The sequence below is a fragment of the Gymnoscopelus braueri genome (genome assembly GCF_963280865.1).
Source record: "Gymnoscopelus braueri genome assembly, chromosome: 24".
Classification (NCBI taxonomy): Eukaryota; Metazoa; Chordata; class Actinopteri; order Myctophiformes; family Myctophidae; genus Gymnoscopelus; species Gymnoscopelus braueri.
This window is the reverse complement of record NC_137626.1, coordinates 19,914,622-19,927,723: the sequence shown is the minus strand read 5'-3', so window position 1 is coordinate 19,927,723 and position 13,102 is coordinate 19,914,622. Positions and strand designations below refer to the sequence as shown.

At 41.3% G+C, this 13,102-nt stretch overlaps 1 protein-coding gene across 1 annotated transcript; it reads left to right on the top strand.

The window, feature by feature from the left end:
• Positions 1–6,517: 6,517 nt before the first annotated feature.
• On the top strand, positions 6,518–9,022 carry LOC308080502 (complement C1q-like protein 2; the record flags this gene model as incomplete). Its single annotated transcript, XM_080422398.1, has 3 exons — positions 6,518–6,761; positions 7,258–7,619; positions 8,843–9,022. 3 exons carry the CDS (start codon positions 6,518–6,520, stop codon positions 9,020–9,022), a joined length of 786 nt encoding a protein of 261 aa, XP_080278524.1.
• Positions 9,023–13,102: the final 4,080 nt, after the last annotated feature.

Below are 13,102 nucleotides of genomic sequence, written 5' to 3'. Positions count from 1 at the left end.
TCCTCCTCCTCGATGTGACGCGCGCCTACACACACGCAGACATGCGTCGTTAGGCCCCGCCCTCGCCCTCGCCCCCTCTGTGTGGAGGAGATAACCGAGAGAACGACAGAGAAAGGGCAATTCCTCTCAAAATAGCATCCCTTTTCAGCACTGTGGTGAAGGGCTACGGACCCCCATTTAATGACATTTCTATCTCTGGGACCCCAATTTATATGGTAAAATCCAAATTATGAATCAATGAAAACTTTGACTTAAGTAAATCCAAAATCTGAGTACTTCTGAAAATAGCACCCCTTTTCAGCACTAAAATGTCAAATGTCTTAACTTAACCTAGGTTAGTGAGTGAGCCAAAAAATATATATAAGTGCTCTGAAAATAACACAGTAGTCACATTAGGAATAGAAAATATTGTATATTTTCCCCATATAACCTAATTGCTTTCTCTTAAACACTTTTCATTGAGGAAGGTTAACCCATGTGGTTGAGATGGAAAAACTATGTTTTTAAAAAAAAAGAATCCGCTGGCCATATACTGTCAACATGACTTCATCACATGTGCCTTTGCCACACGCAAGAGGTTGAATCCCCCAGGCACACACACACAAACACACACACACACACACACACACACACACACACACACACACACACACACACACACACACAGTCACACACACACACACACACACACACACACACACACACACACACACACACACACACACACACACACACACACACACACACACACGATCCCTCCCTGGCTCTCTCCCCCTTCCCTCCAGCTCACTCAACACTGGGCTTGCATGTGTGTGTTATAAAGCCTAAATCCTATATTTACACACTGTGCCTTATAGCATTACAGTGGTGATTGCTGAGCTGCTGAACTATCACATGTTTTCTGATCCTCTGGTTGATTTCAGCATTATTTGGATTCATCTAACCTACTCACCAACACAAGCTGAAAAGTGCAAAACAGATGCATGGAAACCAACCACCACCTCTTGGATTAATCTGCATAGCTAGACCTGGCTCGGCTGGCTGATGTTTTAATATAGGCCTAGGCTATACTGGCACATGCAGGATCATAATTCATTCATCATTATGTTCTAGATTCCTATAAAATCAGGATGTAATTCTATAGAATTCTGGATGAGCCACAGTAATTGTCTCTGCCAGGAACAAGCTTTTTTTTTTACAGTACGCCTACAGATTTTGTAGCTACAGATTTTGTCCAAACATCACGCAAATAAGTACACAGTATCTCTATAGTCATTAAACCAAACAGGTCTTTCAGATGTTTCATAGCATCCTGATTGGCTAAGATTCGCTTCTAAAGTTTGCAGGAGTGCTCCGTTTTGAACAAAATGCCTCAAATCACGAATACAGCATGCAATTTCCTTGAAACTTTGCACGCAAATTCCCACTAGGCCAAGGAGGAAATGCCACTTAAAAAAAATACAAATCAGCCTCATGGTGGGCTATAACAGGCCGAATTTGTGTTTCTACCTATAACTGGACCGATCAGCGTGAAACTTTGCACGCATGCTCTGCACGGATCTATCCAATTTTTCATAACCCATCCTGATTGGCTAAGATTGGCATCTAAAGTTTGCAGGAGTGGTTTATTTTGGACAAAATGCCAAATCATAAACGCAGCGTCTGATTGCCGTGAAACTTTGCATGTACGTTCCTACTAGGCCGAGGAACATATGCCACCTTTTTCACATTGTCCTGTTATTAGAGTGTCACTAGGAGGCCGATCTTTGCTAAACATATTTATTTATATTACTCCTTCAGATTCTGTCCAAACATCACGCAAATTGGTAGCCTACACATTATCTCTAGTCATGTGATCAAGACGGATCTGACCGATCTTTCATATTCCATCCTGATTGGCGAATTTCAAACATTGCTGGCCCACAATAACCTACCTGACCTGGTGGAGACTTGTGCGTTAAACATGAGGTGCAAAAGTTATATTAACATTATAACTGGCGGGACAGTTCTGACCCACAGGCTGCCTGTTGCGTACCACTGATATAGGGTTTAAGTGGATATGGCGTTCCTGTGATACATGGGGCCTTCCAGACACCTGTGACTTTTTGGCTATAATTACAATGCATCTTAGTTAGCAGAAAACCATAACAACAGGGGGCATGGCAGTATACTGGGGCTGAGTTTGTTCAATGTTAGCAGAGGGGGAATTACGATGAACTAAAAATACCAACTCAGTATCCTGCCCACAGCGCAGACCTCTGGTTGGCTGTCTGGCATTTGACTGTCAGTGTCTATGTCCATGTAATCCCTCCAAGGGCACAGCGAATAAATCAGTATAGTAATAATGACGCTGACTGATCTACTGATGTAGCCTGGAGTAGAATGTGTGAGTCATGCTCTCTGTCCATCATTGACCTACCCTCCCTCCTCTCTCTCTCTCTCTCTCTCTCTCTCTCTCTCTCTCTCTCTCTCTCTCTCTCTCTCTCTCTCTCTCTCTTTCCTCTCTTCCTGTCAGAATCAGAAATCAGAATCAGAATTATAGTGTCTGGTCACTGGTGTTATTTGCACATATGACTTTTGACATCCCCCCGTTGGTGGGAAAGCAGGTCACCTATTGGGAAATGTAGACGGTCTGATATGTTTGATATTCGTGTTTGAAATAATAATCACAATTTAACAATTTCATAAAATAATTATGGTAACCAAATTATGGCATCCCATATTTTGGAAAACAATGTCTGTACTTAAGTACAATTTTTACTTTAGTTACTAGTTACTTTTCAGGTATAAATTATGATATTATGAAACATACATTAACCACTTTAGCCCTATTTTATACTTAGGCTATTTTCAAACATTTAGTAAACACATTTTCAAACATTTTAGTACTTTTACTTTTGGTACTTTAAGTGCATTTTGATGCCAATACTTTTGTACTTTTACTCATGTAAACTTTGAAATCTAGACCTTTACTTGTAACAGGGTATTTCTACATTGCAGTATTGATACTTTTACTTAAGTAAAACGTTTGAGTACTTTTTCCACCACTGACAACTTCCGATGGAGCACCCATTAAGGCACTTCACTCCCAGAGTTGGAAGCTGCCTGTGGACACAAAAATAAGTATGTGGTTGCCCATGGCAGTTCCCTTGCTGTGAGTGTTTAACCATATAAGAATTTGAGTAAGGATTTTGCACAAAAAAAAAAGGAGCAGGCTTAGAGAAACCTTTAGCTTCTCATGTTTGCCCTTGTTGAACTTTGGACAAATCCTTCCACAATTCTCCTCGCCTATACTTTACTATATAACATTAATTGTTCAGCAAAGTCTTTGCGTCTTTGAGTCACTGGCCTCATTTGGTCTTTTACGTGATATAGTGGCACAATTAAACACAGGGTGACTGGAAGAATAGTAACACCATGGTGCAGTACAAGCTCATAGCGAGGCAGCTGATGTGTGCATGCATGCCTCGACATTGCCTCAAGGTATGCAGGTCACGTGTTCTAATCCACAGTAATAAAGCTCACTTTCTTTAGTCAAGTGGTGTAAGATTAGTTGTAGTAGTCATCAACTGGTGCAAACAAGGTTTTTTGCATTACATTTGGTTTTTCTTCATGGCTATTATATGCAATTGTTACTTTATAGACTTTAAAGCACAAGCTCAAAGTAATTGCAGGGTGTGTTTTAAATTCAATGGAAATGTTAAATACATGGCTATTTACTTCCTTCACTGTTGTTGTTAGTTGGGCAACTTCCCTATTAGATCCATGACTAGCCAAGCATTACATTGAACAATAGCTTGGTTTAGAAATAATTAAAAGGAAATTGAACCTTTGGTGACTTTTGTGCCAATTCTGTGAGTTTGTTGCGTGGGATAAGTCATCCCACGCCTCACTACTATAGTATTAAATGATATACATGGTGTCCTAAAAAAAGTTCTCACATCAGCAGGAATCCCTGTTGGAGGGAGTTCTGCTAAACTGAGCACCAGTTGAACTTGTATGGGAAGGAGAGAGGCTTGTGGTACAGGACTGAAGTTGAGCCCTGCTTTCCCTGACCTCTGAGTCTGAAGAATTCTCCACACTACCTTGAACACTAAAGCTTCTAAAGAGAATGTGTGGCATGTACACCATTCCAGCTGCTTTGTGCGGACAGCCAAGTGCATCAGCAGATGTAATCTTCTTCTAATGAACGCTGTGTCAGCAAAGCTCACAGAATCATAGCCACCCAACCCCAACCATGGACTGTTTCAGGTGATGCCACATGCAAAGTGGCCCCGTAGCTAAAGAGATTTTTCCTCCTCATTTGATGGAGCTAGTCAAAGAAATGATTGGGAAATTTGAATTCATGTTTTGTGTAAAGCACTTTGATTTGCCTTGTTGTCAAAATGTGCAATAAAACTTCTTCAGGACCATGCTGTTTTTTTCTTTCTCCATCCGTCTGCCTAATCCATCCATCCATCCATCCATTCATTATGTCCATTCATATACGTGTGTGTGCGTGTGCGTGTGCGTGTGCATGTGCATGTGCATGTGCATGTGCATGTGCATGTGCATGTGCATGTGCATGTGCATGTGCATGTGCATGTGCATGTGCATGTGCATGTGCATGTGCATGTGCATGTGCATGTGCATGTGCATGTGCATGTGCATGCGCGTGTGCGTGTGCGTGCACTTCAGCGTGCGTGTGAACGCATGTGTGTGTGCGTGTGTGTGCATATGAATACTTTTTTTAAAAAGTCAAATATTCTGTCAATCATGGAGCCAGGTCAGCTCTTATAAGTTGTATGTGTCTCATATACTCATTGACTTTTTCTTATTTTATGACTGCCTGTTGTGAACGGATTATGGTTGGGGCTAAGCAAGTTCATTTTTTACAGGGTGAGCTGCCTTTTTGTGTTTGGTCAAAGATGTTAACCAGTCTTGGGGGACCGTTGGTATCTTCAGACACTGACTGAGACACACAAGGCTGTAGGCTTGTAAACCCACAGATCTAGGGGGATTAGGCCTAATGGACCGATTGTCATTTCCATGAAGAAAAGGTGAAATCGTTTGTATGATAATTTTGCTAAAAAGGAATGATCTAATGCCACCAAGGATTATAACAAATGTCTGAGAAAATGTAATAGGCCTACATTGAGATTCATGAGATAGGCTATATTCAAATATATCTCATTAAAATGCCATTGTGCACATAGGCTTAATAATCAGTGGTGCTGCTGACAGGCAGAGAGTCACATGTCACTGTAGTAGCACCTATACTGTACATACTGTTGTGTAAACCAGTGGTTCTCAACCTGGGGGGGAGGGGGGCAGTGAAGTGACAATTTAAGGACTTTTGAGATACCTCAAAAAATAAAGAAAAGGAAGAAGAAAAGAAAAGAAAAAGACCATTACTGCATCAAAAAACAAACTATACAAAAAAAATGTGTCAAACATTGGCCAAATTGTCAAATAATAACGCCTGCATGCTTGTAGATCAGCTATTTTCACAATTTGTATCTGTGTGCTTGTCAGGGTGGGGGAGTCCCCAGTTCAAAATATGATTATTTTGTGGCGGTTGCAGCCTGAAAAGATTGAAAACCATTGGTGAAGACAGCCTATATACACTTTGCCAGAGCTTTGCCTCTGTGTTTGTTTTTGTGATGACAGAATCGGTCAGACCAATTACAATGTTGTATTATTAGCCTTCTTCTTCATAAGGATACATGATAGGTGGGCACTAGAGACATCTGGGCATCTGGATGGCTATTTTGTCCAAAATGTTAAAAAATAAATATATTTGAAAAATGGTCTTAAGCAATGTAAAGTATACATAATGTGAAGACGCATGGTAGGCCTACATCATTATCAGACTTAATTTTATCCTTCAACTTATTATGCCCCAAAATGACTGGATAAACAGGTGTTGTAGCAATTTGTAGAAATATTAGACCTTATAATTGTCGAATGTTTAAGCATGTTCTAATCATAGGCTACTTTACTTTACTTAAAAACATGTTCCAAATATTTTATTTTTTAACATTTTGGACAAAATAGACAATTTTACATCGAGGTGCCCAAGATGTCCCTATAGTGCCCACCTTATCCTGTGTTACCCTTCAAAATTGCCATTGGCATCCTCACTTTGACGTTCTCCTGTGCATGCCTGTGTGCCTGTGTGAGTGTGTGTGTGCGTGCGTGCGTAACGCATCACGACCAGCCCTCCCTCCCCGGCGCCAGCGCTCCCTTCCATGCACACCCAGCCTGGCAAGATGCGCAGCCACCTCCCGCTGCGCTGTGGAAACACCACACACAGCCGCACGTTAATCGCGGCTGGTTATTATAGAACAGATGGAAGAAACTAAAGAAAGAACGTGTGATTAAGCGTTTCTTTGTCTTTTCGTTTGCCGTTCTTTCCCACCAATCACGAGTCCCTCGCCAAGCGGCTCGACGGACTCGCTGTCGTCCGTAGGTCCCCGTGGCACCACCACCGCACGGAGAAGGAGAAGCCCGTTAGTTGTCGCCGTGGGGGTGCATGATGTCGCTGTCCGTGGTGCTGAACGTGGCGGTCGCCGTTCCTCTGCTCCTCCTCCAGAGCTGGGCGGCATCGTCGGCTCCTCACCACTACGAGATGATGGGGACCTGTCGCATGGTCTGTGACCCGTACAGCGGTCCCAAGGGAGCGGGACCCACCGCCGTGGAGGTGATACGGCAGGACGTTAGTAACGGGGCGCTGCCGCCCACGATGGCTCACGGGACCCGCGGGGAACCGGGGCGGCCAGGTAAGGCTAAGCAGTGGTGGAAACTTCTTAAGTAAAAGTATCAATACTGCAATGTGGAAATACTCTGTTACAAGCAATTCAAAATTGGCTTGAGTAAAAGTGCAAAAGTAGCTTATTTGTATCAAAATGCACTTAAAGTAGGCCTACCAAAAGTAGAAAGTACTAATTATGCAGAAAATAGCAGATCTACAAGCCAACAATGTGTCACATTGTGAGCTTGTAGATTGCTATTTTCAAATGGCCGAAATGTATAGGGCTGAAGTGGTTAATATGTTTTGTAATAGTAATCAAAATCTACAAGCAATTAACTAGTAGACTTCAAATAATTGCAGTGGAGTAAGTACATCTCTGCCTCTGAGATGTAGTGGAGTAGAAGTACAAGCACTGAAAATTGGAAATACTTCGATAGACTAAGAAACACCTAAAAATTGCACTTATAAGTAGGCCTACAGTACTTTAGTGCATGCACTTAGTTACTTTACACCACTGGCTGCAGGTAAGCCGGGACAAAGAGGTCCTCCGGGGGAGGCTGGACCCGCCGGGCCGAGAGGACCGCCCGGGTACCCGAGGTACCCAAAGGACCATGCTGCTGCGGATCATGATGGAGTGATGAACGCCAGCAGCAGCATCAGCACCGGCGGTGTCAAGATAGCGTTTTACGTGGGACTGAAGAATCCGCACGAAGGATACGAGCTGCTGAAGTTCGACGACGTGATCACCAACCTGGGGAGCCACTACGACGCGGCCACGGGCAAGTTCACCTGCCATGTGCCCGGGGTGTACTTCTTCACCTACCATGTGCTGATGAGGGGAGGCGACGGCACCAGCATGTGGGCCGACCTGTGCAAGAACGGACAGGTAAATCGATCATGTGGTGGAAAGTAACTAAGTACATTTACTCAAGTACTGTACAATTCTATAGGACACTCTTTCTCAACTGTCTGTAATCTACACTGTCTGTAACAATCCTTTGTTGTAATTATGGATACACACAGGCAGTGGTGTAAAGTAATTAAGTACATTTACTCAAGTAGGCTGCTGTACTTATAAGTACAATGTTGAGGTATTTTTTAGTGTCTTCAGTATTTAAACATTTCAGTACTTTTACTTCTACTCCACTACATCTCAGAGGCAATTATTGTACTTTTACTCCACTGAAATTATTTGATTTTTTTAGTTGCTAGTTACTTTGCAGATGTAAATTATATGCAGATGTGTATTATATATTATATATATATATATTATAAAACATACAGTAACCACTTCACGCCTTGTGAGCTTGTAGATCTGCTATTTTCAAACATTTGAGTACTTTTACTTTGGGTACTTTTAAGTATAATTTGATGCCAATACTCTTGTACTTTTACTCAAGTACATTTTGAATTCTGGACTTTTACTTGTAACAGACTATTTCTACATTGCAGTATTGATACTTTTACTTGAGTACAGAATGCCAGAATTTCCCACCACTGCATTCTGTCCGTGCGTCACCGACCGTCCGTGCTCGTTTGATCGCCTATTTTACGCACCAAACCGTGCTCCACATCGCCTTGAGTTTGACTGCTGATTTAGGCTAAACATTAAAACTACCTGATGAGTTTCAATATATAGAGTCATAGACTCTATATATTACATTTTAATAGTTGAATGCAACGCCTGTGACATTCTTGTCAAACGGTGCCTTTTGTCCGATAAACCAGGTTTCACAGTCTTTGTTGTGCGTAATGAAGATTTGGAACTATATTCTGTGCAGCAGCACACCTTGTAAAAGATGGATATGTGGATGAGATTACAATTCGGAGATGCATCTAATCTCATTCGCCCAGCAAATTGTGGCAGTTCAAAAAAAAAAATATATACAAGCTTGTACATCTGCTATTTTTAAATATTATTTTTAATCAATTTGGGGGTCTTTGGCACGAAAAACCACTGCTCTATTCTATTCATGTTTGGTGTAGACAGAAAAAAAGCGGTCCAAGTACGGTTGTAACTAAGGTCCATTTGACTACAAGAACAGATGGTCTAAGTGGTTTTAAGTGAAGCTGCCGAATTGCACTGTGCTGTCCTTCCACTGTCTGCAGGTGCGTGCCAGTGCCATAGCGCAGGACGCTGACCAGAACTACGACTATGCCAGCAACAGTGCCGTGCTGCATCTGGACACCGGAGACGAGATCTACATCAAACTGGACGGGGGGAAAGCCCACGGAGGCAACAACAACAAGTACAGCACCTTCTCCGGATTCATTTTATACCCTGACTAAAAGAATATACGCTGTTTCATTGGTTGCCAAACCTTTTTCATGTCAAGGACCCCCAAATGAATACGTATATATGGCCGTCGACGCCCATCTGACAATATTTTGTGCCAGGGACCCCCCTGCCATACAAGATTTGTGTTCAAATGTATTCTATTTCTTTTGACTTTATTTCTCTTCAAGGATTTTTGAAAATAGCAGATACAAGCTCACAAAGCGTCACGTTACGATGCGTTGTGAGCTTGAACATATTGTTTTGAAACTCATTTTGATGCTATATTAACCACTTGAACCCCAGCATACGTATTGTGTGGAAAGCATTGGCTGAAAATAGCAGATCGACAAGCTCACAACGCGACGCGTAGCATCGCATCGCATTGTGAGCTTGTCGATCGGCTATTTTCAGCGAAAGCTTTCCCCACAATAACAGAAAACAGAAAATACACTAGTATTGAGCCCTGGGGGACTCCGGTTTAACCTGACTCCGGCAGATGGGGCGGTATTGAGTTTGCAAGTTCACAATACAGCTTCCATCTGGGATCGCTCAGAGATTGGAGTTTACACCGACCCGCGGCCAGTTGAACCAATCAGCGGCAGCTACGGGCGGGATCTTGGCGTGACCGGGTGTGACGCCATCGAGAAGCGCCTATTGCATTGTTGATTCATCATGGTTGAATAGTATACAAAAGAACTACTGCTGGCGCAGCTACTACACATCATGTAGACACATTATGTAGTCAATACATTATGTAGTCAATATGACGCCCAGACGGTGATAGACAGACGGTCCCATCCAATCACCTGCCAAGTAGCTTGAAAAAAGGGACCGCCCTCTTCAGTGGTTGGGCTACCGAGATCCCAGATGGAAGTATAGGTTGTGAAACAAATGTGTGAAGCAAGCATGGACCCCACTTTGAGGACCACTGCACTGTTTCAGTATTATGGACAATGACAGCAGTGCCACTGAGAGCTGTGACACGGTTTCTCTTCTTTTTGGAGACCAATGCCATTGTTGACATGGTTTACTTGCCACTGTGTTGATTTGTCCATCGAAAATGTGTCAAGATTATTATTATTATTACTTTTTTATTGAAATGTTACCATGGTTTTAGTGAAATTAGAATCATTTGCTATTAATGTGTGAATGGTATAGCCAGACATTACTTTAAAGCAATGGTTCTCAAACTATTGTGTGTCAAGGACCCCCAAATCGATATATTTTGCCGCGGACCCCCATCTGAATTTCTTTGGTGCCAGAGACCCCCAGAAGAGAAGATTTGTGTTGAAAATTTCAAAAATAATTCAAAATAGCAGATGTGCAAGCTCGCAGCGCGGTACGAAGTGATGCACTGTGAGCTTGTAGATCTGCTATTTTTGTAGCCAACATATAAATAGATAAAGTGGTTAAAGTGATTGTGATGCTGTACTAGCTCATTTTGCTGGGGACCCCCTGGAACCCCCCAAGGACCCCTGGGGGTCCCCAGACCCCACTTTGAGAACCACTGCTTTAAAGAACAATAAACTGTACTGCTTTTCAGCAGCCTGTGGATGGTATTGTTTTTTAACGTGATAAAGGTGGAAATAAAAGGTCCAAAACATGTCATAAATGCTCAAAATGACTCAACATCCAGGGATGGATATTAGCACTCAGGACAGTGCCTCAATTTCACACATTTATTTTGGCCAGATTAATTTTTGTCCGTTGGCCTGTCATCAGAGCAATCAGACATACTCTGATGAAGGTCCATTTGGCAGAAACGATAGCATTAATTTGAACAGAAAAGGGGGTTTCAAATAAGTATTGCTTAACTCTCAAATGGTGTGGACTGCAGACTTGCAAAGAAAATAATCCCAAGGCACTCCGTCTTTGATGAAAAAAATATGTATGATTTATTTTGAGCAAGGCAACAAATTATTACCATCTATCAGAGCCACTGACTGATCCCTGTAGCGCTTCTTTTTTCTCTTTTTAATAGCATTGCTTTGACCAAAATAAATGGGCACATTTTTGGCAAATCTAAACATTTAAAATTTGGTGAGTGCTACCATTCATCCATGGATGTTGAGTATTTTTAAGTAGATGTATTTTTTCCCCCCAGCTCTATATTTGGTTGATACAGTGGGGACTGTACAGAAGTGTGATTTCACTATAGACTAAACGGTTCATATTCAATGTGTTTCTCTAAACACCCACAAGTATTAAACAACTAAGCAGTGTATACCTCCATCGAGAGAGAGAGAGAGAGAGAGAGAGAGAGAGAGAGAGAGAGAGAGAGAGAGATTAATTTGTCAACTTATTTTCACTTATATTGTTGACAGACATTAAAAATATATTTATTCAGACATTTTGTCATTTTGTCATGTTGCATTGGAATCTATAGTGGTTATAGACTAGGCCAATGTTCCACATGGCTTTAAAGGTTTCAAACTATTTACAAAAGTGTATTTGAAAACATATTTTTGACACTTACATAATAGTAGTTGGGAATGTATGGGAATGGTGAGATGAAATGACTCCTACATCATTTTAAATGATGTACAGTACACTGTCCTTTTTCATGGAACCATGAGGAATTTAATTGATTCAGTAACCCTTTCAAGACAGGAACGCATCTCTGTCAATTTAGATTTATTTGGCTATTCAAAAATAGTAGATCAAGCTCATAGCTGTAGCTGTAGATCTGAGCTTGTAGATCTTCTATTTTTTGGAAATATCATGAAGATTTTATGCAAATCTTTGAATATCTATATTTTTAAAGCAAACATTTGTAACTCAAATCTTTGCATCTGGGGATTCTACAAATGTCTTCTAAATCCTAACAGTTAAAAAAAAAACGTTTGCTACTATAATATCAGTGGTTCTCAAACTTTTCATGTCAAGGACCACCCAAAATGATATGTATTTGGCCATGGACCCCCATCTAAAAATATTTTGTTTAGGGACCCCCAGAAGTTGTAACATGAGTTAAAAATGTTTGCTTAAAATCTTAAAAACTATATTCAAACATTTGCACACATTTTCAAGATAAAAAAAAAATAGCAGATCTACAAGTTCATAGCACGGCACTCTGTGCCGTGCTATGAGCTTGTGTATCTGCTGTTTTTGAATAGCCAAAGAAAACCTAAAATGACACCGATGCGTTCCCGGTCTTAAAGGGTTAAATTATTATTTAACCCTTATTGAAGGAGGCCTTGAAAGTGTAGTGTGCCAAAGCTCTGACTGCATTCACACAGCGACATTTTGTTCTTACGTCACACAGACCCAGCTCTGAGGGGACGTGAGGCCAAACAGTGAATATGAAATGAATATGGTCAATGGACCCAACATTCAATCCAATAGATGTGAACAAAAGTCGTGTAGAGGTTATTTTAATTGTGTGTGCCGGATTTTACAGTAATGTTCTGAAACAAGCAAACGTGAAAGATATAAATGGATGTCTTGCTATATATTTTTGTCCTAATATATACAAATAAATATTGTTTGAAAAAAAAAATTGTGATCGTATGTCTGTAATGGATTTGACTTTTACTGAATGTATGACAGAGTGGGACCACTATTTCAACGATCCTTATAACCAACCCTCTATACTTAAAGTAAACAAATATGTAGTTGACCACGAAGGGTCGGCTCTTTTTTCCCTCTATATCAAATCTCTTTGCCGAAAATAGCCGATCTCCAAACTCGAAACTTATTGAGCTGTAACGTAATGTTGTGGCGCCTTGTGAGCGAGCATTTGTAACTCAAATCTTTGCTTATGGGGGTCCCTGGAACAACATATTTTTACATGGGGGTCCGCGGCCAAATACATATCTAAAAATGTTTTCTAAACAGTATGTTGCTATATCAGTGGTGCTCCAACTTTTCCATGTCAAGGACCCCCAAAATTATATGTATTTGACCACGGACCCCCATCTCAAAATATGTTGTTCCAGGGACCACCCCCCCCCCCCAGAAGCACAGATCAGAGTTTAAAATGTTCGCTTTAAAACAGTTTTCTTTGTACTCCCACCACCACCCCAGCATCCACCTGTGGGCTCTGTTTCTATGATTCCCTTAAATGGGGGTCTATTTCATTCCATTCCCTG